This window comes from Poecilia formosa, unplaced genomic scaffold, assembly GCF_000485575.1.
Source record: "Poecilia formosa unplaced genomic scaffold, Poecilia_formosa-5.1.2 Scaffold68, whole genome shotgun sequence".
Taxonomy (NCBI): Eukaryota; Metazoa; Chordata; class Actinopteri; order Cyprinodontiformes; family Poeciliidae; genus Poecilia; species Poecilia formosa.
In genome coordinates, this window is record NW_006800007.1 from 1,944,831 (window position 1) to 1,972,630 (window position 27,800).

The 27,800-nt window shown below is 39.4% G+C and overlaps 2 protein-coding genes across 7 annotated transcripts in view; one reads left to right on the plus strand and one right to left on the minus strand.

Moving 5' to 3' along the window:
* Window positions 1–329: 329 nt before the first annotated feature.
* Window positions 330–12,907, minus strand: f9a (coagulation factor IXa). The gene is made up of 12 exons (XM_016672935.1): window positions 12,718–12,907; window positions 12,462–12,637; window positions 12,361–12,385; window positions 12,145–12,258; window positions 11,277–11,411; window positions 10,895–11,205; window positions 10,675–10,798; window positions 9,749–10,335; window positions 3,408–3,558; window positions 3,026–3,336; window positions 2,806–2,929; window positions 330–2,466 (listed from the first exon to the last, which is right to left on the minus strand). Exons 1-12 carry the CDS (start codon window positions 12,812–12,814, stop codon window positions 1,877–1,879), a joined length of 2,745 nt encoding a protein of 914 aa, XP_016528421.1. The 5' UTR covers window positions 12,815–12,907; the 3' UTR covers window positions 330–1,876.
* An 11,134-nt stretch (window positions 12,908–24,041) lies between these two features.
* fgf13a (fibroblast growth factor 13a) overlaps window positions 24,042–27,800 on the plus strand; it is a 100,273-nt gene continuing 96,514 nt past the window's right edge. For 2 of the 6 annotated variants that reach the window (XM_016672944.1, XM_016672948.1), the window contains exons 1-2: window positions 25,877–26,484; window positions 26,744–26,891. In XM_016672944.1, coding sequence (XP_016528430.1) covers window positions 26,843–26,891 — 49 coding nt within the window. In that variant the 5' untranslated portion in view covers window positions 25,877–26,484; window positions 26,744–26,842. Of the gene's footprint in view, window positions 24,271–25,876; window positions 26,485–26,743; window positions 26,892–27,800 lie in introns of those variants that run through there. The other 4 variants (XM_016672945.1, XM_007555126.2, XM_016672946.1 and 1 more) reach the window with 4 other exon arrangements.

The window sequence follows — 27,800 nt, forward strand, 5'->3', positions numbered from 1 at the left end:
CTTCCCCGTCAAAAGGGATGCCTTAGAGCCAACGTGAAATTTATATGCTTTGTGTTGAACACTTAATTAAATATTGATTACAGACTTATACGATTTACCACATCAAATTGAGTGGCTGCAATAGGCTGTTGTTGAAATGGAAACGGGTCCAGAAAGTGGCAGTGACTGCTGCACACCTCACACCTCCTCAAAAGGTAATTTCTTTATTTTCCTGTTATATTGTGAAGTATCTGTTCAGTCCCTAAGGAAATCACACCTCCATATGTTCAAAGAAGCTATGCATAAGTGATGTGACAATATCAAGATGGTTTTCCTTTTTTTTTTTTTTTATCCAAAATGCTGCACAATTTGCACAGATGTCGCTACAGAAGGCAAAAAAGTTGCTTGAATCCTGCTGAGCCATGTAACATATGCTTGTTGCTGAACATTTTGTTTTTATACTGAAAATGCATGGCAGTTGGACATTTGATTTAATTTTGTTTTTTTAAAATGTCTTTGGTTCTTTTAAAAGTAATCTAATAATATTAGCATATACACTGCAATAACAGTTTTTAGGGTAGCCGAATTTCATTGTTAACACAGTGAATGTAAACTAATATGTCTGTATTCTTGTTTCAGAAAAAAAACATGTAAATAATAAATCTATCCTGGATGTTTTTTAAATTGTAAAGTATCTGAAGCTTTGGCCTTGAAAGGTTCAGTTGGCTGCTGGCTTCTGTTTGATGCTCTTGCTGCGTTGCTATTGTATAAAGAATATATTTAGTTATCGCAGTTTATTTATTCTAAATCTTCCTCATGTTTTTGTCCTTATAGATGTTAGAGAACTGTAGAAAAAAAAAAAACGCCTTGAGGCCACGAACTCAACTGGTTGATTGGGACAGACAGAAAAAAACAAACTTCCCTTTCTCACTGTTATGAATGTAAACTTTAATTGGAAACATGTTTATTTTTGAACTTTTGGCAACAAACACTTCAGATGGGTGTACGACAAGGATCTGCAACTTTTACACTCCAAAGAGCCAGTTATGGCTTCATAAAGGTAAATAAGGCTCAGTCAGGGCTGCAAATGTAATATGAGATATTTTAAATATCTAATAAAAACTATTATTAAAGAAACGACATTTTCAAATAAAGAAAAATGTTAAAAGTTTTGTAAATAGTTTCTTCTGTAGCAGATCCCTGGTGTGGAGTGAAGCGAATGACAATTACAGTTATAAAGTACGGTGGAGGATCTGTAATGCACTGGGCCTCTTTTTCATCCAAATTCTGGGGGAACCCTTTAGAGTTCATGGCATTGGCATCACAAACTGCTTTAAGAAGCATCATTATTGAGTCCTTACTCCAAAACACACAACAGAAGTGATTGACCTTCTGTTGTGAGACCGTCTCAGTCCAGAATCTGCTACAAACCCTGAGATGTGACCTAAAGAGAGGACTGTAGAATATTAAAGCATAGAGGTCAAACTCCACACCTTGACGACCACCATCCTGTTCACCAATCAGGTCCTTCCAAGGTCTGCTTGTAACCCAGCCTTTGGATTCAAAACGATGCAGGACATTAGAAGTTGAGGACTCGAGTTAGACACATGATGTAAAGAGAGAGTATAAAAAAGAATCCAAAAACATTTTAGGATACGACTTAAGTGCTTTTCGTATTGCACAAAGATTTTTTTTTTGTATGGTATTAACAGCAAAGTTATGAAAATGGTTCGTCTTGTACTTTTGTCTCACTGAAAGAAATTTAGGTTGGATTCTTCCATTTTTTTTTCAGTGTCATCCTATGCTACTGTAATGCAAGATTGATTTATTTTAAGGTGATTTGCTAATTGATGTGCCAATAATGTGGCCTGTGCTGTACATCAACATCCATGCACAGTCATGAGTCTGGGTATTCCACATCCATAGCCAGCCTGCGTTTAGTTACACTCATCGCGTACTTTATCCAGCTGTAGTAAACAGAAACCCGGGTGTACACGCCGTACTTCCCTTCTTTTGCACATTCCTCCCCCCAACTCACAATCCCCGTCAGGAACCAAGTGTCTCGGTAGCTTTTTGCGTGAGGACCTCCGCTGTCGCCCTGGCAGGCATCTTTGGCCACGTCGTAGAATCCGGCGCAGAACATGACAGGAGTGATCCTTTCGTTACTGCTTTTCTTACACTCAGTCTGATCTACGAGGGGAACCTCGACCTTCTGCAGAATGTTGGACGTGATCCCCATGAAGCGAGTGCGGCCCCAGCCGCTCACCGTAGCCGGGGAGGGTTGCTTCACCAAGTCCTCGATGAAAGCCATGGGCCCGATGCAGATCGGCCGGACTGTTGCTGAGAAGCTGATGGGCTCTTTGAGGTAGAGCAAGGCAATGTCGTGGTTGTATATGTCTAAGGTTGCGTTGTAGCGTGGGTGTGGTTGTTCCTCCAACACCTCGTAGTCTTTCTCTCGGCCCTCCGTGATTTCAGTGTTATGTTCCCCTGTTGGCAGAGAGATTTGATATGAATTAAGCTCCATGCAAATTAACCACCGTTTGTGGGTAACCTCGACCTTATTGTCGTATTATTTGTGGTCATATTATAGGAAGCACATTTGACAGCAATAAATAGAAGAAATTAATTTGTTCCGCCCAATTTCTGCCCACCTGGGAAAAAAAGCCACTAAATAAATGATTTTGTTGCAAAGAGTCTCACACCAGAAAATCCCATTTAAAATTGAAAAAATGTATTTATCAGGGAAGGGAATGAAATGGAAACGGCTGTGTGGTTGCAGATGTTTAGCTTTAAGTAGCAGCTCAGTGTGTCGTCTGTGATTCTTACCCACTCTGACCGAGAAGGATCCGGCCGCCTCCCTCAGACAATGAGCAGCAGTAATGACCCAGCGCTCCGAGAGGATGGAGCCCCCACAGAATAACCGACCACTGGGTTTCGCTATCAGTCCGACCTGGAAAAATAAAACTGATGAACAGACTGGGGGGCAGAAACAGAATGCTGTGCAGGATGCCACAATGTTCCTGATATCTGTGCGTCTAAACAGTACCTGCCAGGGAATCTCTCCTGGAGCGACTGACCTCCCACCAACTATACGTTTGAAAGGTGTTTGTGACTCCGCAGAGGTGTTTTCAGAGTGATTGGATTCCCCTGAAAGCACATCACTAAGAGACTGATTCTGACCAAAGTCATCATAGTCATACGAATCCAGATCTGGCTCTGTGGTGCTGGCTGCTGCTGCTGTGGGCGTCGTGTTGGTAGGAGACGTGGCGTTCAGATGGTCTGGAAGCCCGGGGTTGTAGAAAGACCTGACGACTGGCTTCGCAACGGTTAGTCCAGTTTTCCCACAGGGGAATTCAACTGGTAAAAAAAAGGAAAAGAGGTTTTAATAAGAACCAATTCTACTTTTTCTTGATATTTTAAATCCAAACCTGTTGCTTCACAGCTGACCCCATCCGACATCAACTCGTATCCTGTCGCGCAGAAGCATTTTGCCCCAAAGGTTCCTATCGTGCCACAGAAGTGCTTGCAGTCTCCATTGTTTACATCGCATCTTTTTTGTAAGACTGTGTAGACAAGNAACTTTTCATCGACATTAACAACTTAAAACAAGCTCCTATTTCTTGCTGAAATGTTAGTTTTATCTTATTTCAAATGCACTAAGATATTTTCACTATAAACTAGATAATAATACTTGGTAAGTTTTTTTTTTGTTTGTTTTTGCAGTGTTGAAGATCGATCGATTTATTAACCAAGTAGTTAATAAAGAAGACAATCAATTCCTTAAATTTGGATCCCTATAAATCGAGACCAGATCTCAGCTGTTGTGAACACGTGACTCCTGAGGGATCACTCTGTTAAAGTTCTGTAAATTTTGCTTCCTGCGTTGAACTGGGAGGCTTACAAATGGCTGTCTGGGCTCTGTGTAACCTGGCTGGTGCATATTTGGTTGTGGCTGTGTGAAAAACATGAGGACAGAGCTGTTATTGACAATTATCTATTATAAAGCTAACCCCTGAGGAAGATATTTATCCTGAGCATGACTGCGATGTAAAACTGTTGGTGTTTTTTTTTTATTTGCTTGTTTTCACAGCAAACAGCAGAGGGCGTCGGTGAGCTCAGAGGACACTGAGTCGGGGAGGAGCAGCCCAGAGCCCCAGTCTCACTCCCCTAAACACCAGCCGAACCGTCGGAGTGAGTGAAATGCCTCTGCTGCAACATTCATGTTTTATAATCAAGTAGATACTTAGTAACAAAATCATAGAAATCAATTTTAGAGGAGCTGATGCCCAACATATTTGCTTTGCACCCTGCTGCAGCGCTGATTTGCCCCGCCGTCGTAAACTAATTTAGATATTTGACTTTTCATCCCCAGCAGTTCAGGTGTACTTTGACCTGAAGAACCAGGTACATCGAGGACTTTGTGGGAAAAAGCTACTGAGATTAGCTTTTGATTCTACATTCTTTTTAATGTCCCAGTAAGTTTTAATGTCAACATAGTTACTAAGTATCTACATGGTGCTGGTTATGGTGCACTGCAGAAACAATAGGCGTTTTTAAGAAGCTTTAGCAGAACGTCTGTCTCCAGGTTGGCCCGGAGCTCATCACTCGGTAGACATCTGCGAGGGTCTGGAGGAGTGGCCTGGAGATCCGGACGCCTTCCTCCCATCTGAGACGGAGGAGAAAAAAATGGTCAAAATAGTAAGGGAACAACAACAACAACAAAAAAAAAAAACCCAGTAAATTCCTGCTTACATTGTCTTGCAAAGGTATTTGCTCCCCTGATGTGATAGACAAATGCAATATAGCATATACATGATGCATGGCTTTTAAAGTTTTTGTTTTTACAAACAAAATACTTAAAAGTCATGTGCATTTGAACAACTTTTTGCAGCAATGTATGGTATCACATCTGGAAATTTAGAGATTTTCCCATTCTTCGTTGCAAGACAATTTAAGTTCATTCAGGCTTTAAGTAGGATTAGGGTTTGGACTTTGGCTAGGCTACTCTAAACCATGCAGTAGTACAGGCATCTGCAACCTTTTCATCCTAAAATGCCATTTCCACTCCCTGGTCAGTCACATTAAATTTGTTTAGCACCACAAATGTCAAAAGATTTCTTTGAAAAAAAAAAATTAACTTAGGATTTTAGATAAATATCTGCTCTAGAAAATTTGCTGTCATTCTTTTAAGAAACAACATTTTATCTGTATTTCTTCTGATTTAATTGAAAGATAAACATCAAATTTAGCAAAAAGAGGACAGACCTTTTTTTCTGTGGGATGGAAATGATGCAAAAGGCACATAGATTCCACATAATTTCAACAAAGTACCAGTATACTGGTACTTTGTTGTAAAAGTACCAGTATACTGGTACTTTTAGTGTCATTCTCTGCAGAAATTTGATGTAAATATTGCAGGAAAAACTAACAATCACATTTCACCATGGAGATGTATTCAGGGAGATGTGCTTCACTTTTTCACCAAACAAAATGTTTTTGTAGGCCAAAAATGACATTTTCAACCCCAGCACCTACTTCCAGATGTTTTCTTTATTCACTACTGAAAGTTTTATCTCTATTTTTTTTAAACAACAGCGTTTTTGTAGCCATTCTTCAATAAATGCCAGATTTATAGAGTGCACAAATAATAGTCATCCAGTCAACATCTGAACTGTGAATCTGTGCTGCACGTCCCGTTACCATGTGCCTCTTGTATGTTTTGAAACCATACATTTTTCTGCTGAATTAGTGTTTTTTTTGTGTGTGTCACTAACTTTTTAAAAATCTGTTTTAGACCCAAGGCAAGTACAGAGCTATGGCTGACTGTCCCCAAAACGGACCAGGCAGCGTCATCATCAAACGTGGAGATGTCATCCATCTACAATGTGAAGACAACAGGGGGCGCTGGTGAGCCTCACTGGAATGTTCAATAAACGAGGCTTAAAAAGCCTCTAAAAACAATGAAACTACACAAAATGCACTGTATGTTCATTCATCCTATTTCTCAAAACAATTCCCCCATTCATCATGGTGGTGGAAAGGCTTGTGAAAAATCTGAGTCGGCAGCAGGAGGGCTTCATAGCAGCTGCCAGCCTGCAGCTCATTATAGGAAGCAGCAGCCACGAGCGCTCTCCCAGACTGGGAGGTAAAGAGACTTTATCTGCTTAGTCATGGTTACCATTTTATTTTGATTTCTTCTTTACAAAACCTGCGCTTTATTCTTGCAGACCCCGGGAACCTAAAGGTGAGAAAGCTGAGCTCCCCATAGAGAACACAGAACAGAGGATGAATCTCATGCTGGATGATGAGCAGAGCAGACTGAGTCACCGCTGTCTCATAGCTGAGGCTGCCAATATCTCCTCTCCTCTTAGAGGCTGCTTCCTTCAGCACACTTCAGTTCTTTAAAAGAAGAGGCAGAGTCAAGTGAGCCGATTTCCTCCCTCGGTTTCTGTTTTCGACCTCCTGAACGGACGTTTTCTGATGATGAGGATCACTGCAGCGATCACCTCAAAGCCACAGGAGAAGTTAAAGCCCTACTGGACAATCAACGGCTGACCTGGCTCATGTTCTTCCCTCTTTTTGAGGCGCTTCCTCTGCAGCATATGCAGTCAGCATGTGAGTTTGCCACTGCAGCAGTGTCTCATTTCACAAACTGTGGACTCAGTGTTTCCCAGCAAATACTTGAGGTTGGCTCTAAGAGCTTGTCTTTCTGCTTTGTTTCAAAAGGATGAAAGCCAGGATTTAATCCTTAAACTGTTTTACAAATTGCATCCTTTTTTAAAAAACTTTTAATGAATTTCATGTTCATGTCTGTGTAAAACATTATTTTTTTCCTCATGTTGCCACTCTTCTGTGCAGTTAAGAGTTTAAATGCCAAAACGTGCCATGCCTTATTGCCTTTTTATTCCTGCTCTTTTAAAGTCTTTCTATGTACTTTTTCTTGGTTCTAACTGACCTCACAAGACATCATCAGGCACTTTAAAGAGGTGGCTTTGTTATGTTTCAAGGCCATTTATCATTATTGCTGCATTTAGGCTTGTAGCTCATGACAGATATTCTCTCAAATTGAGAACTATGAAAGTAAAGCAAAAACAAATTAAGAATGCAGTTAAAAGTTGCTGAAGATGGATGATGCTATGGTTTAATGCCAAAGGCTGGAGTCACTGCATGACACAATGACCACCCAAAGGGAAAGCGGAGAGAGTAATGTGAGTTCATAAAGTGAAGATCTGTTTGCCGATTTGTAAAGTTAAGAGGAGGAAATAGAGTGAAATGTTGTCTGGGAGTTTGTAACTTGGAGACTTAGCAAACCTTAGCAAAACGTATCGAAGTAGAAATGCTTTCAAATATTTTAAACTTTTTTTTTGTCATAAAAGTGTGTTTTAAATGTACTTATCCCATTTGAAAACCAATGTAAAAGCTCACTGTGATTTATTTTTTTTCATTCTTTCAACATTTTTAGGTATTCCAGCCATAAACTTTGTTGATCTTTGGCCTGTAACTCCAAATCCACCTGCTCTCTACTGAATGTGCTCTTTGCTTGCTGCTTTACCTCTTTCACTGTGTTTCCGTTATGCTGTGCTTCTTTGTTTACCCCTAAATATTTGAGGGATTGGGAATGCAGGGGAGACATTACCCCCCTGCATGGACGGCAGCAGTTGGCACTTGAAGGATGATATTGTAAGACATTGATTAGCACGATAGAGACCGGAGGTAACGTGTTCCTTGGAGGGCAGCCGAGCGCAAGATGCTGTCATCTTACTGAAGATTTCCTGAGAGGTGACTGTCATTCACAGCACAGACAAGAAGGATGGAGAGAAAACGATGCTGTGCTCAATCAACAGAAGAAAAATGAATCCTCTCTCAGCATTATAGCTCAGTAACTCTTTCCTTCCCCGTCAAAAGGGATGCCTTAGAGCCAACGTGAAATTTATATGCTTTGTGTTGAACACTTAATTAAATATTGATTACAGACTTATACGATTTACCACATCAAATTGAGTGGCTGCAATAGGCTGTTGTTGAAATGGAAACGGGTCCAGAAAGTGGCAGTGACTGCTGCACACCTCACACCTCCTCAAAAGGTAATTTCTTTATTTTCCTGTTATATTGTGAAGTATCTGTTCAGTCCCTAAGGAAATCACACCTCCATATGTTCAAAGAAGCTATGCATAAGTGATGTGACAATATCAAGATGGTTTTCCTTTTTTTTTTTTTTTATCCAAAATGCTGCACAATTTGCACAGATGTCGCTACAGAAGGCAAAAAAGTTGCTTGAATCCTGCTGAGCCATGTAACATATGCTTGTTGCTGAACATTTTGTTTTTATACTGAAAATGCATGGCAGTTGGACATTTGATTTAATTTTGTTTTTTTAAAATGTCTTTGGTTCTTTTAAAAGTAATCTAATAATATTAGCATATACACTGCAATAACAGTTTTTAGGGTAGCCGAATTTCATTGTTAACACAGTGAATGTAAACTAATATGTCTGTATTCTTGTTTCAGAAAAAAAACATGTAAATAATAAATCTATCCTGGATGTTTTTTAAATTGTAAAGTATCTGAAGCTTTGGCCTTGAAAGGTTCAGTTGGCTGCTGGCTTCTGTTTGATGCTCTTGCTGCGTTGCTATTGTATAAAGAATATATTTAGTTATCGCAGTTTATTTATTCTAAATCTTCCTCATGTTTTTGTCCTTATAGATGTTAGAGAACTGTAGAAAAAAAAAAAACGCCTTGAGGCCACGAACTCAACTGGTTGATTGGGACAGACAGAAAAAAACAAACTTCCCTTTCTCACTGTTATGAATGTAAACTTTAATTGGAAACATGTTTATTTTTGAACTTTTGGCAACAAACACTTCAGATGGGTGTACGACAAGGATCTGCAACTTTTACACTCCAAAGAGCCAGTTATGGCTTCATAAAGGTAAATAAGGCTCAGTCAGGGCTGCAAATGTAATATGAGATATTTTAAATATCTAATAAAAACTATTATTAAAGAAACGACATTTTCAAATAAAGAAAAATGTTAAAAGTTTTGTAAATAGTTTCTTCTGTAGCAGATCCCTGGTGTGGAGTGAAGCGAATGACAATTACAGTTATAAAGTACGGTGGAGGATCTGTAATGCACTGGGCCTCTTTTTCATCCAAATTCTGGGGGAACCCTTTAGAGTTCATGGCATTGGCATCACAAACTGCTTTAAGAAGCATCATTATTGAGTCCTTACTCCAAAACACACAACAGAAGTGATTGACCTTCTGTTGTGAGACCGTCTCAGTCCAGAATCTGCTACAAACCCTGAGATGTGACCTAAAGAGAGGACTGTAGAATATTAAAGCATAGAGGTCAAACTCCACACCTTGACGACCACCATCCTGTTCACCAATCAGGTCCTTCCAAGGTCTGCTTGTAACCCAGCCTTTGGATTCAAAACGATGCAGGACATTAGAAGTTGAGGACTCGAGTTAGACACATGATGTAAAGAGAGAGTATAAAAAAGAATCCAAAAACATTTTAGGATACGACTTAAGTGCTTTTCGTATTGCACAAAGATTTTTTTTTTGTATGGTATTAACAGCAAAGTTATGAAAATGGTTCGTCTTGTACTTTTGTCTCACTGAAAGAAATTTAGGTTGGATTCTTCCATTTTTTTTTCAGTGTCATCCTATGCTACTGTAATGCAAGATTGATTTATTTTAAGGTGATTTGCTAATTGATGTGCCAATAATGTGGCCTGTGCTGTACATCAACATCCATGCACAGTCATGAGTCTGGGTATTCCACATCCATAGCCAGCCTGCGTTTAGTTACACTCATCGCGTACTTTATCCAGCTGTAGTAAACAGAAACCCGGGTGTACACGCCGTACTTCCCTTCTTTTGCACATTCCTCCCCCCAACTCACAATCCCCGTCAGGAACCAAGTGTCTCGGTAGCTTTTTGCGTGAGGACCTCCGCTGTCGCCCTGGCAGGCATCTTTGGCCACGTCGTAGAATCCGGCGCAGAACATGACAGGAGTGATCCTTTCGTTACTGCTTTTCTTACACTCAGTCTGATCTACGAGGGGAACCTCGACCTTCTGCAGAATGTTGGACGTGATCCCCATGAAGCGAGTGCGGCCCCAGCCGCTCACCGTAGCCGGGGAGGGTTGCTTCACCAAGTCCTCGATGAAAGCCATGGGCCCGATGCAGATCGGCCGGACTGTTGCTGAGAAGCTGATGGGCTCTTTGAGGTAGAGCAAGGCAATGTCGTGGTTGTATATGTCTAAGGTTGCGTTGTAGCGTGGGTGTGGTTGTTCCTCCAACACCTCGTAGTCTTTCTCTCGGCCCTCCGTGATTTCAGTGTTATGTTCCCCTGTTGGCAGAGAGATTTGATATGAATTAAGCTCCATGCAAATTAACCACCGTTTGTGGGTAACCTCGACCTTATTGTCGTATTATTTGTGGTCATATTATAGGAAGCACATTTGACAGCAATAAATAGAAGAAATTAATTTGTTCCGCCCAATTTCTGCCCACCTGGGAAAAAAAGCCACTAAATAAATGATTTTGTTGCAAAGAGTCTCACACCAGAAAATCCCATTTAAAATTGAAAAAATGTATTTATCAGGGAAGGGAATGAAATGGAAACGGCTGTGTGGTTGCAGATGTTTAGCTTTAAGTAGCAGCTCAGTGTGTCGTCTGTGATTCTTACCCACTCTGACCGAGAAGGATCCGGCCGCCTCCCTCAGACAATGAGCAGCAGTAATGACCCAGCGCTCCGAGAGGATGGAGCCCCCACAGAATAACCGACCACTGGGTTTCGCTATCAGTCCGACCTGGAAAAATAAAACTGATGAACAGACTGGGGGGCAGAAACAGAATGCTGTGCAGGATGCCACAATGTTCCTGATATCTGTGCGTCTAAACAGTACCTGCCAGGGAATCTCTCCTGGAGCGACTGACCTCCCACCAACTATACGTTTGAAAGGTGTTTGTGACTCCGCAGAGGTGTTTTCAGAGTGATTGGATTCCCCTGAAAGCACATCACTAAGAGACTGATTCTGACCAAAGTCATCATAGTCATACGAATCCAGATCTGGCTCTGTGGTGCTGGCTGCTGCTGCTGTGGGCGTCGTGTTGGTAGGAGACGTGGCGTTCAGATGGTCTGGAAGCCCGGGGTTGTAGAAAGACCTGACGACTGGCTTCGCAACGGTTAGTCCAGTTTTCCCACAGGGGAATTCAACTGGTAAAAAAAAGGAAAAGAGGTTTTAATAAGAACCAATTCTACTTTTTCTTGATATTTTAAATCCAAACCTGTTGCTTCACAGCTGACCCCATCCGACATCAACTCGTATCCTGTCGCGCAGAAGCATTTTGCCCCAAAGGTTCCTATCGTGCCACAGAAGTGCTTGCAGTCTCCATTGTTTACATCGCATCTTTTTTGTAAGACTGTGTAGACAAGAAAAAAAAAATAAAAAACAGAACCGGGATCAAGCTTCTCCTTTGACACGACTTCAAAGACCTGACCTTTAAAATTCTCTGAGAAGTATAGCATTTATTTTTTTTTATAAACTCCCAACAATAAATACTTTGTAAAAGAACAATTTTAGGAATTTAAAAGATAGCTTTGTTTTTAATCAGATTTTATAATGAAGTTACCTTTCATTTAGCAACACCGACCAGCTTGATCCTGCCACCAACATGTTTCATCATGGACTAATGTGGTCAGGGTGATATGAACTACTTATAAAATGTGGCATTTATCACATTATTTAGGCCACATTGGGTCTCATCTGCGTTTGTGACGAACCACACGTTGTATGTCTGTCATCACACGTTTGTTTTTGCAATTAAAAAATATTATTTTGCTACCTTTCATGCTGCAAAAGAAACGAAACATTTTCAGTTTGACCGCAGCTCACAGATCATTCAGTCGTTGTTTTCAGAGCATTGAGAAAGACAAACAATCCAATACTGTCACCTAAAACCAGGATGATGCTCAATCTGAGTCACTGATTCAATTTAGAAACAATTTAGAAACAAGATAATTTTTTTGACACTGATGCCATGCTGTAAACAAATTTGGGTTGTATGCCAGAGAAAAATCTAATTTTCTTAGGTAAAACAAAAAAACAAACAAAAAAAACCAAACTTGAGTCCAGCTAAAGAAAAATGCACTGACCGATCTCACAGTTGGTGCCAGTGAAGCCAGACACACATGTGCAGATGTAGTAGCCCATATGGTCTTTGCATGACCCCTGGTTCAGACATGGGCTGGACTCACACTGATTGCCATCTGAAGAAAGTCAAACACAGGATTTTAACTCTTCGTCATCCACGTTGTCCTGAAATAAGCGCTTTCTTCTACCTAAAATATCCGACTGAAAAGATCCCTTACCTGCATATCTTGACCAAAATGCCATCTAAAACACAGAGTAAGTCATGACCATGGCCACAAACTATGAGAATTTGTTCCAAATACAACGGATAAATACTCACAGTCTTTTCATCGTTCTCAAATATCTCCCTGGCTTCTTCCAGGTTACATTTCTCTTCCATACATTCTCTTTCTAAGTTTCCCTGCAGGAACTCCTCGAACATCCCAGTGTTCTCACGTTTGTGTCTCCTGAGGAAGCTGTCGGCTGTCTTCTCAGAGAGGAGCAGAGTGTTTGGGGCTAGATATAAAACACAATACACAGACTGAGTCTTCTTATCACCACTGTAAAAAAAATATATACAGAAAGCTTTTTAATACCTGCGGAGCCAAGGTGAAAGTCCAAAAGCAGCAAAGACAGAAAAGCTCGTGCCATCCTAACTTTTAGCGTAAATCCAACAGAAACACTTTGGGCCATAGCTCCAAAGTACAACTCTGTGTTTGCACACTTGCCCTCACAATTTGATGGCTGCTTGTTCAGAGAAAAAGAAAAACAATCTGCCTTTTCGTTGACATCCATGTCAACGAAAAATGACAGTTTTCCCCACTTTGTATCAAGTGTGTTTGCTGACAAATAATGACAATGAAACAATGTGGAGCTACAAGTCAGTCAGGGCAGGGAGAGTGATTACTGTTACAGAAACTGAAAAGGTTGCAGGGATCTTGTGAAACTCTGTCATGATTTCTCTTTGCTTATGGAGGCAGATTAACCCTTTGTTTCCTTCATTTTTTCTTTATGGTTTATCCTGAACTGCTGGACCACAAAGTAAAATGCCTCAATATCGTTTAGAGAAAAAAGATCTGCATAAATAATGAAAAATAACGGATAAATATAGCACGGTTTTACAAATTGCTCTACATATTTGTCACTAATATATGATTTGGATGGGGTGTGACATATCTGAAAGAAGCCACCCCACTTCTTCGCGTTTTCTTCATGCTCACAAGTTTTAAGAAACGAATATAATGGGCATGAAAAAGCTTGTTGGCAATAATAATTAAGTGTTTCTATTATTATTTGTGTTAGTTTTTGTACTGCGTATATTACTGTGGTGACATATTTGAATAGTGGTGACCATTATGGAAGAAAAAACAGTTTTGTATTAAATTAATATAACTTAATTGAGGTTCAGGCATGAACTGAGTAGGACTTTATTTAAAAATATATATGTTTTTTCAATGTTGTTTTTTTTCATTGAATGTTTATATTCTCACAAGGAAATGTGAATGAAATGTAAATGCTGCCATCTCTTTAGAAAAACCTAGAATTTAAACATCTCTAGTGCCGTAAAGCCAAGCCAGGGAGGAATTTAAAAAATGTACTTTGAAGGATTTACCACAAGGTGGCGCCTCATCACTTGTCAGATGAGGTTCACTGCAGAAACATTAAGTCTCACTCCTTTTTGGATAACTGAACTAAATCAGTGAAGTTCAGGATATACTGTTGTCTTTCATGCTTTCAGTTTATGGTTCACATAATTTAACTAAATTCAGCCAAACTGACACGCAGACAATCAGGTCTGTAACTTGCTCTCATCGTTCACATTGAGCAAACGTGTGAAAGTGGAGAGGAACCTTGTTGTTTTAATAGAAGGAAAACTCAGCAGAACCTGGTTCGGGATGAGTGACCATCAGATGGCAACAAGACGATTTGACAGAAAAACCTCCACAGAAACATCAGTTCAGTGATGAACAATGCAAGTCCAAAAAGTTAATGACGACAGTAGTTCTTACAGCTGTGTAAAATGCATGAATGGAAACTGACAGACCGCAAAAGTCGTCATCTGTTTATTGTGCGGACATTTTTATTAAAATACATTGTAAATTAAAATATTTTTTAATGTAAATGTGAAAACTTAGTTAAAAATGTAATTTGATTGTTGGGACAAATTCAACTCCACTAGGCCAAATTCCTGCTCTCAGGCTGGTTGTAAATGTCTTTCTTTCACAACAACTGGACACATTCAGATCACTGCATGTCTGAGTTTCAAATCTTTCTGTTCACCTTCAGAGCTTTAAATGGACCTTCCCCTAAATATACCCCAGACCTGTTGACCTGGCGTTACATACCCATCCCTGCTGCTGTTATTCCAAGGTCATTTTTTGAAGGCAGATGAGATATTTCCTGTCATTACCCAACACATTTCATAGAACTGACGTTCCTGAGATCAAAAGTGTTTATCCTCCACTATTCTTAATTTATTTGCCCATTTTAGAGAACAGCATGTAAGGCATTAACAATAAGATATAATGTTATATTATTTAAAGCAATCATCACAAACTGAACATCATGTGAACTTACCCCAAACTGTCTAATGTTTTCTTCTTTCTACCTGTTGTCCTCACAGCCTCTACCAATCATTCAATATGGCCAGTCAATACTCGAGACAATGATGCATTCAGGGACCTTGGATGCTGATTCAGCATGCCAGCTAAAGATTTAGCTGTGGTATCATTTTCTAGTCTAGTGTATAAGATGAAACCCATCACTGACTGTGAAATCCCCCAACAGGGAGTCCAAAGTCCTCTCAAGTGTCAACAACTATCGACTGCGGGCATTTTTATTTCCCTCAATCGTTTAGAGGCTAAATAATTCATGCTTGAGTAATTAACGCTGTCTTCTTGATGCTAGAGCTTCTCAATCTCCACACAAGACAAGCATCAGGGATCAGTAGTAGTAAATATGTTTGTTTATGACATGATTTCCAAACTTTCAGAGCTTTAAATAAACAGACTTTCGCCGCAGCTGATGTCTCCTGTTCAGCCTCAGTCAAAACAAACCCTGCGGTGCCTTCCCTGAGTCATATTTCTAAATGTAAATCTGTTGCTGAGCCTCATTGGAGAGCATGTGGGCTTCATAATGTCATACTTTCCGCGCAGTCTAAGCCCAGTTTAACAGCAGTGAGGACAACGACCTCTAAATGACTGGGCTTTCTGTCTTGAGAGCAGAAAAAAATAAATAAATAAATTCTCAGTAATTTGATGATAAATCATGAAACGTGCATGCTGACTTGACTTTTTTATTTTAGACAGAGTGGATGTATGAATGGAGAAGATAATATGAAGTAATCTGTGGATATTTATTGATTAAAGAAGATCTCCCAGACATGTCTGTCTTCCCTTGTTCTTTAGCAGTCGGGGAGTCTGCGTCGACTCCAATTAGATTAGTCACCGCGGTGGAGGTCTGTGTCAGGGCCTCGCAGAGAGTGAAATCTCTGATGCTCGCTCTCCTCTATTGATTGTTTCTGAGTTGCATCTCTTGGGATGTGGGGGAGTTCAGGCTGCCAAGGTTTACTTTTCTCTGTTTTATTTGTTTTTGGGGGGGTTTTTCCACCAGGAACGTGTTGTCGTCTACAAACGGGTCATGTTTTGTTCTGGAAAAACCGGATGGATGTGGATATGACTCACGATCAGATAAACTGCACCACACACAGGACATTGAGTTGGTGCTTTGCAAATATATCATACGCCTCAAACTTTTGCACATACTTATTCATGTTACAATTTATTTAAACTTTTTTTTTTCACAGAACAGCTGCATTGTTAGTAATTTTTGCTTGCAAAGAATTAAGAAAGTAATTTATTTACTTTGTGTTGGCCCATCATTTAAAATAACAAATAAATTGGAGTTTCGGGTTTCAACATGTTAAAATGTAAAAATGTGATAATTTACTGACAGTCTTAATTTCGTTGCCTATAGTGCAGTTAAGTTGACACCAGTGACTGAAGATTTAGCTGCCTAATGGAAAATATATCACAGTTTGGAGAAATATCTCTAGAAATTCTATTACTCTAGATTATTACAAGACTATCTACAAAATCTCACTTGGCGGTAAAATAAAAACAAACTCTTTAAATTACTAACATGTTAACTTTGCTGTCAGAAAAAAAAGGCTTATTTTAAAAGGGAATAAAAGATTGCAGCTTAAAGTGGCTGCACATACGTTATCACCTTCCCTCAGGCTATTTTGTCTAATTAACTAAATGCTCTGGTGCAAAAGATGGATTCTTGTTAATTACTTGCATTGTCACGCTGTGATGAACAGTTGCTTTTCGAACACAGCAGTCCCAGGGTGAACAAATGTCACACCTTCAGCTCCAAACCTTTAAAATCAACTCATTAACAAATCACACCTGATTTAATATAAGAAGAAAATAGTTTTGTTTTTTAATTAACATTTTTGTTTTTATTATTTACACAGTACAAAACCAATACAATAACCTACACCACACCCCATTTTATGGCTGCATGGTTAAAATTAGACCAGGAGAAACCCGAAAATCTCCTTCTCCCTGAGCGGCGTTTGGCATCAGTAGGTAGGAAACGGTTCCTTTTAAGAGGAAGCACCCTCTGGCAGGGCCAGGCTCAGCATGAGCGGCCATCTGCCTCGTCCGGTTAAGGTGAACTCAGAGCACAGAAAGAAACGATGAGCAGAGAAAAAAGGCATCCAGCAAAAAAAGCTGACTGTTTTGGTCTGATGACCATAAATCTGAAGCATGCAGCCAAATTCAAGTCAGTTTACTGAGCTGTTTTAGACGTGAAGCACTTTTTAAGTTGCTTTCCCAAGAATGTGTTGTCTGAATTTTATTTATTCATTTAAGCTTAGAAAGTTGTTTTTATGTTTAGTTTGGGATCCTTTGCTGCCATGCTGCATGATTTTAACAATGGTCTTGGAGACTCATCCAGTAAAACAGCTGAAACACTGAGTGTCTTTAAATCTGGAGTAAAACCCCGTCTGCTTAGAGTTGCTTCTGAACCATCATAAATGAAACACTAACCAACATTTTTATATGTAACGAAAGCACTTGGTAAAATGTCATGTTTCAATTGTTAACTGTGTTCTATGTCTTTGTGCTTTTGTGTTTTTATGATGTAAAGCTCTTTGAACTGCCTTAGTGTGTCATGAACTGTGGTTTGATGTTGGTGAGGATGATGCGGTAGACTCAGGTTATGGTGAAAATGATGGTTTAATAATGACAACGAAGAAAACAGAAGTCCAAACAAAAAGTACAAAATCCAGGCAGCACAGGTGAGCAAAAAGGCAAAGCGCCCAGATACTGGTAGCAACTGTAACCAAAACACAAGGAACCAAAGGCAAGGAGACGAGACATGACTGCAGCGAGGATCTGACGGGGAGCAGGCGACACAGGTGGGATTAAATACACAGGGAGATAATCAGGGGAAACAAGGCAGGAGACAGTCAAGGGGAAGATGCAACAACACAGAGACTCTAATCTACACAAAAACCAAATCCTTACACCTTGTTACTGAAATGTGCTAAACAAATAAACTTGATTGATTGATTGATCCTGTCAAATGCTGACATAGCATGAACGGGAAGTGCTGGCTGCAAATCTTAATTTAATATTTCTCATTGTAAGATTGTTGTTTCTAGCTAGTCCCTTCCAGCGTTAATATTGGATATTGTTCTGCAAAACTTGATTACTATTTTTTTATGATTACGAAACTCATTGTGAGAGTGAAATCTTTCTGAGCTTCTTGGGAGCTTTGTTGCTTTTCTCCTGTTTCCATTTTTTTCATTCTTTAAAAATGTGACATTTTGCACAGTCTCACTCTGGATCTACATTTTCTTGCTGACTGTTATGGACCTTCACTAAAACTTATTTGTCTGCTACCCAGATACCTTGGGACCTGAACATGTAAAGACAGATAAAGACAGTTACAAAGTCAGCCTTTCAATCACCTGAAGAACATTTCTAATGTCCCAGCAAGATCTCGAGAAACTCATCCATGCATTTATCTTTAGTCAAACTGTGATTACTGCAACAGCTGCAGATTATTGCTGCTCCTGTTCTCATTAATACTTGACCTGTTGTCATTATATCAACTTTCCAGACCTCGCAGGTCTTCTGGTTCTGGTCTACTCTGCATTTCCAGAATCAGAACCAGACATGGAGAAGCAATATTCAGTTTTTATGCTACTCAAATCTGGAACAAACTTCCAGAAAACTGCAAAACAGCTGAAACCCTGAGTCCCTCTTAAGTCAAGTTTAGAACTCTGTTTGTTTAGAGTTGCCTTTGATCAATATATTTGCTGTATAGTTGATGATGATTATGCTTGAGGATTTTGATGATGGCAATTGACAAAATGTTTCCTAATTAGTCATGATATTAAAAACCATTGTCTTATGTTTTTATCAAGGAAAGCACGGTGAAATGGCTTGTTGCTGAAACGTGTTTTGCAGATAAACTTGACTTGACTTGGGTTCAGGGTTACAGAAAGGCTTTGGCAGCCAGGTTTTTAGCATTAGAGTCACTGTCATGTTGTTCCAGATAAAGATTTACTTCTTCGTCTGGTTGATTTCCTCCTGCACCTGAGGCTAAACAACATTGTTTTCAGCTTCTGAAGCTTTATCATTTTTTATTAGCAATGAAATTATTGCCATTGACGTCTTGTGCAGAGGGCTGAGTAGAGTTCTGTTCTCCAGCTGTCATCCAGCATATCCTGCTGCAGCTGCTGAGTCAGAGTTTATATTGCTGAGAATATCGAGATATGTTAAATTACTCTGGTAGTCTACTTTTAAAAGTACAGAAATGGAACAGTTTGACAGATATAAAAAAGATATTTTAAAACCAGCAGGTGATTCTCAAAGAGCTAATAGTGGAAAACCAGTGGAAGACTGATGCATCTCTTGGCTTCTTTATCTTTACCCCACACATCTCTTATGATTCGCTCTTAAATATTTGTTGCTGGTTGATAGAAAAGCAGCTGAACTCCAAAGAAAATCTTTGAAACGTATCCAGAAAGCCCAAATAACTATTAAACAAAACATTCTAACACTCCTGGATTATTGTTTTATTTAATTTAATTTTAGTTTAGCTGTATTTTTCTTTCTCAAAATCCTGCGTTTGTTTTGTGAGCTAAATCGGGCTATCTGTGTTCCTTCTACAGTTTTTCTTCTATTGTCTTACATTTTCTCATGAATGATCAAATATTGTCACTTAAAATCTATGATTGTAACATAATGTTTAAAAGAGCATTTTTCTGTTTTAAAGAAACTTAGGTGGGGAAAAAGTATTCAAAGTTTAAAATAAAAATTGACCAGATGCAAAGTTGAGAGCATTTTGTGATTTTTCCAGCCAGGATATCAATAGAGAGACATTAAAGATTAAGTTTCCATCTTTAAAATGACAATTTAAAGAGAATTAAGAAAATTAATGAATATCTGTGGTGATCACAATGGTCATTTGAAAAATGTAAAAAAAAATACATACATATTCAACATTTCTTGTTTGTAGTTCAGTCTGAACATGTAGAGAAATTAAATTTTTGTTCACATGTCCTTCCTCTTCGCAGGGTCCTTCCAAAATTAATATTCAAAACCAAGTCTGTCTGGTTTCCCAACAAAGACATTTTAGAAAACTTAAACCCTCCACTTTTTACTGAAATCGAATGTCGAACTGAACATTTTGGCAGAGAGGAGTACTAAAAATGTAATTGTTTTATCATTTTATACTCAAAAACTAAAAGTGGAACTGCGCTATCGAGCCTTCCTCACAACTCTACTCTTTTAAGGTTGTGCAGTAATATCCACAGGGAGCTCTATGGAGGATGAGAGAGTCCCTCAAGGCAAACGCCTACTTCACCCTCCTCTTGATGAATCATTGACATTAATGTGATATTTCAGATAGCTTGCTACATGAATTAATGATTTATTTCTGACTTTAAAGCTGCATATTCTATGTCCTGTCGCACAAATGCCCTTTTACATAAAAGGAAGTACTTTTTATTGACCTCAAGAAAGATTTATTGCTTTGTGAAAGTATTCTTACCACTTCTTTATTATTGAAGAATGACAGAAAGCTGCTGCTGAAAGAAAGCCAATAGGAGTCCTATGTGAAGAGGAAACACAAAAAAAGTACTCCGGTCATCAAACCATTTGGTTTGTATATGGCAATAAACTAACTCTGCACATCACTTGAGCACTGAGTTGGAAGCATCATGCTGTGGAGTTGCTTTGCTTCTGCAAGAACAGGGACAGATGTCAAAGTTAAAGAGAAAATGGAGTCAGCTAAATGCAGGGAAAACCTGTTGATGAAAGCTGTGCGTGCTTTGGTGAAAACGTCATTCAGTGGATGTGGATCGCTGCTGTAAAAGCAAATAATGCAGATTCATGGGGCTGAACACAATATACACAAACTACACTTTTATTTGACTATTTTTGTTTCTACTTTAAATTTACACATTGTGACATAAGGTCATACGATGACCTGAACATATGTGAAGTTTTTACTTGTTACATTTATTTAGGGGTATAAGAGTTAAAATGGACTTAATACAGATGCATACCAATATTTTCAGATTTGTATTGGCAAAATAATATAAATCAAACCCATGTATCTCCTTGCATTTCACTAAATTGTAGCTTTGTGTTGGTCTGTCACATGATATGTTAACAAAATGTGTTAAAGTCTGTGGTTTTAAAGTTAAAGTGGCAAAATGTAAAACACGAATAAACTTACAGGGTTATGGATGTTTAGTATTGTAAGTAAAAGCAGTGACTCATTTAAATGTATTTTTCTTAATAAAAAAATAAGATGTCAGTTAGTGAATTTTAATTTAGTTTAAGTCATTGTCAGACAAAGGTTAGTGTGCCAGTGAGCCATCAGTATTCGCTTCCTAATTTTAGGATGTTAGAAAACACGGCAGCACAAGCTGACTGTATCTAATGCAAGCGAACAACGCTCATGTCTCCTCATAGTGTTCTCATTGGTACATTTACACAGTGAGTTCATGAAAAATGAAAGCTCAGATCCACTCTTGGTGCTGTGATGATGCAGCCAGGCTGACAGCCGCTGGCGGCTTTGTGATGTTCAGCCACCGTTAATGAAAAGTGGAGCTCCCACCGCTCCTGGTCACAATGTGCCCTCGAAGCTCTGTTGTTTTCTAGATTGATGTCAGAAACACAAATTTACACACACACACAAAAAAAACATATTGAACTGGACAAATTGGGTAGAAATGGGTGAGTCGTCACACTAATAAACACGCTTCAGGTAGTAATTATTCACTGCCATGTGGGATTGTGGCAGCTTGATGTGGGTCAGAGGCTGCAGATGTGGCTCATGTGGTGTTCTGACATGACGGCTATAAAAATGTGATCTTGGGAGCTGCTGTCACTTTTCTGACACATGGGACAGAAATGTGACAGCATTAGTTACATTTTGACTCTGACCAGTAATATTTTTTTATTTTCTGACTCTTTCATATTGTTTGAAGTGAATTTCAGACCTTTGAAATGTTAAGATAGTAAAACATTATTTTCTATAATATTGATGAAGTCAACGCCTGTATATTAAAATACACAGACGTGTATGCCATCTTTACTGTATTTTTCTTTTCAAGTTTGAATTTGGTTGTTTTGCACATTATTACCTGATATTGTTGATTTATGATAAATAAGTGAGCATCACATGCAGTACTTTATCCCAGTCTGTGCTTATGACCTTTGCATATTTGTGAATGCCAACTTTAAGTGTTGTTTTCAAATCTCATATCTCAATATAACATTTAACATGAGTCTACTTTAATAAAATTGATGATGATTATGAAATCTCTTTCTTCAGTCACCTCCTGAATGTACTCAGGTTCTTTTTTTTTTAATTCTCAAACATCACCTTAGGTAGCAAACTGTGTAACTCTGGCTGTATTTGAACGTGAGGCGATTGATTATGGAACATTTTAATTTCTGCCTCCCAGCAGATACTAATTCCCCAAGCAGCCCTTGACCTCATTGATTAAAGCTGGAAACTGTTGTCATTAGCCACACTCCTGCAGGAGAAGCAGCCTGATTACCTCATCAGCGACAGCCTGAGTGTGAATAAAGCGGGCGCTTTTTGTTTAATTTGATAGCTAACTGATAACAGTGATATCCAAAATCCAACCACCAACAGCTTGCTCCTGAGAGAGAACTTTACGTTTATCCACATTACTCATTTTGGCTTCTCTTTGCACTGCTTTTGATTGTAAGTCAAGCTTCACAGGGTTTTACACCATAAAAGAACATAATACTGTGTTCTCATTGGGTCAAATAAAGTGATTAGAAAGCAGCATCATAAGCCAGCTTCAGGTTCTTCTGGTGGGTTTAGTTCTTTAACATCTTTATTTTCTGACGTCCCTCTCATGTATCTAAAATCTTACTGGTTTCATACAGAATTGGCAACACGTCTGCACTTCATTAGACCAAACCACGGGAAAACAGGTCACACCAAACTACAAAATCTAAACAAAGAAACAGGAATCAGAATATGAATCTAGTTTACAACGTAAACGTCTGGTTTACATCCATTGGTTTTGTGGTTTTCTTTCAGTAGTTGCATCCTCTTTCACAAATGTCTATAAATTTCTGTTTGGCTCAGAGTGCTGTGTTTGATAAAAGATTCTGGAGTTAAGGATTTTAAAATCTCCACTGAATCCCTTGAAACTTTTAAACTTTCTTCAAAACATCCCTTTCCCACTGAGAAAAATAGTTAATCCACTCATTGTTCATGTGTTCAGAAATGTATTTTGCTTATAAAATGTTGAGCAGTGCTTTTCCTTGTTGTTATTTCCGACACTAAAGATGAAGATAATTTGAGTTATTTCCACTGACATCGAAAGACTAGACAATTTCAGACCTAGAGATTGAAGTTGGTAATTGTTTTCTTGAGAAATTATGTTTTGATTTTGGAGTTAACAATCTCATAATTTAGAAAAGCCACACATCTGCCTACACAGACACCTCTATATAAGACCTTGTTGCCAGTTTCCTTTTAGTTGTACAAACTTAAAACCTTTATTTTAAGTTTGTATAACATACACACAGCTCTAAATTATTTAAAAACTTTATCAGACATTTAAGACATTTTTCTAACATTGCTAATCATTTTGAAGGGCATTGTCTGTTACATAAAAATTGTAATTTTGCAAGCAGGCAGACTTGTCTTTGTGCGTGTGTGTGGAATAACATAAGCTGAAAGCGTTGTCATTGTTATCTGGCTGAAATATCACAATCAGCAGCTCAAAACAAGTGATTCAGAGTTATTTTGTGACATGGGTGGAGACTGGCTGGGTATGACAGAGTGTGAGTCAGGAGGTTGCTACTGCTGAATCAAACATGCCTCTGGGCTTTGCTTTAAACAGACTGAGGACGGACGCAGCTCTGCTGGAAAGGTCAAAACAGGTCACAGGCCATGGACACAGTGGGAACACAATCCAGTGACATTTACACTCTCTCTAACCCTCGCATTTTATGCAGTAGCTTGTGCAAGTGTCCATCTTGTGAGGCAGATCTCTGCAATACTTCAGTGTTTATGCAAGGGGAAAAAAACTTTTTTGTTGTTGTTTTATAACTCAGGTCGAGTCAAATGCAACTTAAATTCTGAAATTATTATTTTTTTTAATTCAGCATAGGTCATTCTTTTAATCCAGAGACCAAAGAAAGTATCTTTGTGTAAAATCTGCACTGACCTTTTCAGGTAAAGGCACTTTACTTCACAACACATCAGAGTGTCCTTAGACAAATGGAAGAACATCTGAGCATGTCAAGAAAACTCAAAGAGGTTCAAGTTTCTTCTAAAAATAACAGATCTTGCAACCTTCCAACTACAGGTCTGTTTCCTCGTACACCACAGAGTAGCACAGACCTGCTCAACCTGGAGATGTCACATCACCTCTGCAAATATCCAGCTGGGATCGGACTGGACTTCTGGATCAAAGCTCAAACTTTGCTGTGAGTTGTGTTCTGACGTCAACATTGAAGCTCTAATGACAAGTCGGAGTGAACTTTCCATGTGGTGACATTACTGTATGAAACTGGAGACTTTAACAGGAAGGTTCAGCTGCGGCTTACAGGCTTCTCCGCAGTGTAAAGGTAAGGACTTTATAATATCCATAGCCTTCGAAATCAAATGTTACTGGGAATAAAACAATTTAATCACAATTTAGTCACAGAAAGCAAACAATTATTGCAGTATGGTAAGAAATAGTCAAATAGCTGCTGCAAACTTTTTGTATAACTTATTTTAGATTTAGTTTGTCGCCTGCAGATCAACATGCTTTGGTCAGTTTTATTGTTTTTTGTTTGCTTCTTTGCTATTTAGCTGTAAAACAAAATACAAAACCCTAATCGAGCTTCCACAACCCTGTATCCAATGACATTACAGAAAGGAAAAATGATTAGTTTTTTTTGAGTCTATCCATTTGTAATGCGCTTTCTTTTATTTTTTTTATGTTTCTAATCCCACTTCTCCTTCACCTTGTCTGCCTACAGTGTTTAACATTTTCAGCTTCACTTGTGTGCCTCTTGCAATTTCTTTACCAGTTTGCTTTTTAAAATCATTGCATTTTGTGAAATTTCACAGTGGGAAGTCAGACCTTATGACCTTGCTGTGTCAGTGTAAATTTGTCTTTGAAAATAAGCAAACATTAAGAGTAAGTACAGGTGGAAGTGAATGTGAATAAACTGATACACATATTTACAGATTGACACCCTCCATGAGGAGTATAAGCCATAAAAGATGCTGGCTATTAATAGTGATGCATCCAAGCATATTAATGGAAAGTTGATTGGGAGAAGCAACATGGATTAACCACACTCTTGAGAGGAAAAAGCTGGGGGAGATTTATAAAGCCCGGAGTCAGCTTGCAGTTCAAGAGCCGCAACAAGACGTGTCCCGGACATGGATTTCATTCCTTGTGTGTGACACTCACAAACCAGAGACGATCTCAGAAGCCATCTGCTGGTTTTGTTTGTATTTTATTAAGTGTGTGATCTGAGCAGCTGTCTACCAGGAAACTTTAGATTGCCTCATCCTTCCCTTCATGGAGGCACAGATTTCATTTCCCAGCATAACTTGGCACCGGCCTACATTACCAAAACCATCATTACCAAGTTTAATGACTCGGTTATCGCTGTGCTTTGCTGACCGGAAAATTTGCTTGGCCTAAATCCCACAGAGCGCGTATGGAGTATAGTCAAGAGGAAGACGACAGACACCAGGGCAAACAATGCAAATAAGCCGAAGGCTGATATTAAAGTGAAATGAGCTTCTGAACTCCCAATTATCTTTAGGCCACAACACATTGGTGCAATAAAAAAAGGAGGCCCTGAGGGGCACTTAGATAATATATGAGAAAGCTGATATTTCTGTATTGCAGTAATTTTTGTAAATTGTTTTTAATTAAAAGCTTCAACTGTGCATGTAGTGAATCTAAATTACACAAAGTGATACCTTTTTAGTTTACTGAGCTGCACCTACTTGGGCCCGATTTCCAAACTTTAGGCACCTGTCAGGTCACACAGGTGTCACAGTGGGAACTGGTAACAGTAACACACAGTTCTTAAATTATTTACTTTCTGTTTTTGCGTAATATAAGTCAGAGTCACTGCTTCGCATTGTAAGTTATGCCTTTAATAAAGCCAGTGTTTGGCGAATGCGCGCAGCCTGGATGTGAATGGGAAAACGCAATGCTCCGCCACTGAGGCGACTGAATGAGAGCAACAGCAAGATGGTGCGCGCCATGCAGCAGCAGCAGCAGCAGCAGCTCAACCCCCTGCTGTAATTCTTCACCGCATCGACAGCACGGCTCACACACACACACACACACCGCTTTTATGGATGGGACAGCTCGTTTACATCCCAGCAGTGATTCTGAGGTCCAAAACCCAATGTCCGCTGCGTGAATCGGCGCTGAAACGGGCGGAGCGCTCTCACTTTGTGTGTCCTGTTGATTGTGCCTGCTGAGCGTTCAGAAGAGCAGGACTGAGGCAAAACAGAGGCAGACGCCAAAAACAAAAAGCTGGTGGCAGGAGCTGCGCTGGATGGCATTCCTCTCTGGGTTTGTTAGGTGGTGTGCTTCACTGTTTTGACTTCAGAACCTCTTGGGGGGAAGAAAGGCTGCGCTCCATTTCGCAGCTTTTTATTCTTCTTCTTTTTTTTTTTTATCTGCCCTGGTCCTTTGTCACAGTAGAGTAGGTCGTGATTTTTTTTGTTTTTTTCTTTCTTGGTACATAACAGGATTCGTGGTGGGAGCGCTTCCTTTCATCAATGTGCATTGATGTAGCAGAAAACGTGGAGGAGATAAGGTAGGCACGGAGATGCTCACAGTTCTGGTTCCGGATGTTTAATGAAACTGTGCTGCTCCTTTTGTCTTGTGACATGTGAGTGTGTGCAGAGGGCAGCAAGAGTTGGATGTTTTCATTGATACCTAATTGAACTGAATTGGGTTGCATCCCCCCACTGTCCTTTGTCAGGCTTCATGATGTGTCTGTCACCAAACGCTGCTGTTCTCTTGTGGAAAACAAAACAGTAATGTGACTCTCATCGGCATTTCTCTCCTCACAGAACCCTTATCTCTGGGAAGGATTTCGCTGAGGACGGTCAGCAAATAGGGGGATTTCGATTTTTACCTAAATCGGGAATTACACATCCAAACTGGGATCTATGAGCGGAAAAGTGGCGAAGGCTAAAGAAGACAAGGATGCTTCCAAGGGTAAGAGACGAGCCTTGCCGTGCACGGACTGCTTTCATCCCTGAAGGGGAACATGCACCAATTCCTTCCCCCTGCATGTTCAAATCCCCCTCTGAGGTTGTAGAGCAGCCACTGGATGGGGAACCATTCCCAGCATGATGCATTCGGGTCGCTAGAGCAATGCATTTGCTTCTGTAGGCCTACATGCTGCACACTAGTTTTTAGATCACATGCTTTAATTGTATTCACAAACGTGGGCAATTTGGACAATAAATCCATTCTATAGACCCGGCTGCCTTCCCTTTGAATATGTTTCTAACGCCGGAATGGTAATTATTTCATCCTGTTGTTACTGGCATCCTGTTGAAAGGTCCCTTTGTGTTTCTCGCTCGCGCCGTCATTGCAGCGTGAGATCTCGTAGCCTGAACCTGTGATCTGTGACGCAACAGTGAAGCCCCATATCTATATTTAATAATAATAATGATTAAAGTGCTTTTACATTGCCACAGAGACAAGGTTGTCAGAGAAACATGGCAGGACTAATTAGTGTACCCGTTTAATCCACGCCGTGTATTCGCGCGACTCTTACCGTCTTTTGCACCCTTTCTGTTTTCTTTTAAACACATGATATTTATAAAATGTGCATACGGCGATAATTATTTTTAAGAGCACATACCTTTATTTCCCAGAACTTTAAAGCGGCACTGTAAGGTGTTAAATGTTACTGATAAGTATTTAGATGCTTATGGAAATAAGCATCTAAATACTTGCTTAGTTTTTGTTTTTAAAGTGCAATGCAATAAAGCAACATTAGCGATGAGCAAGCGCTGTTTATTTACAATGCAAAGAAATATAAGTGGATCTCTTTTTGTCACGTTCCGGATCAGTTTAAGGTGTTCACAACAAATCAATAACCTAATTGGCTTAAAT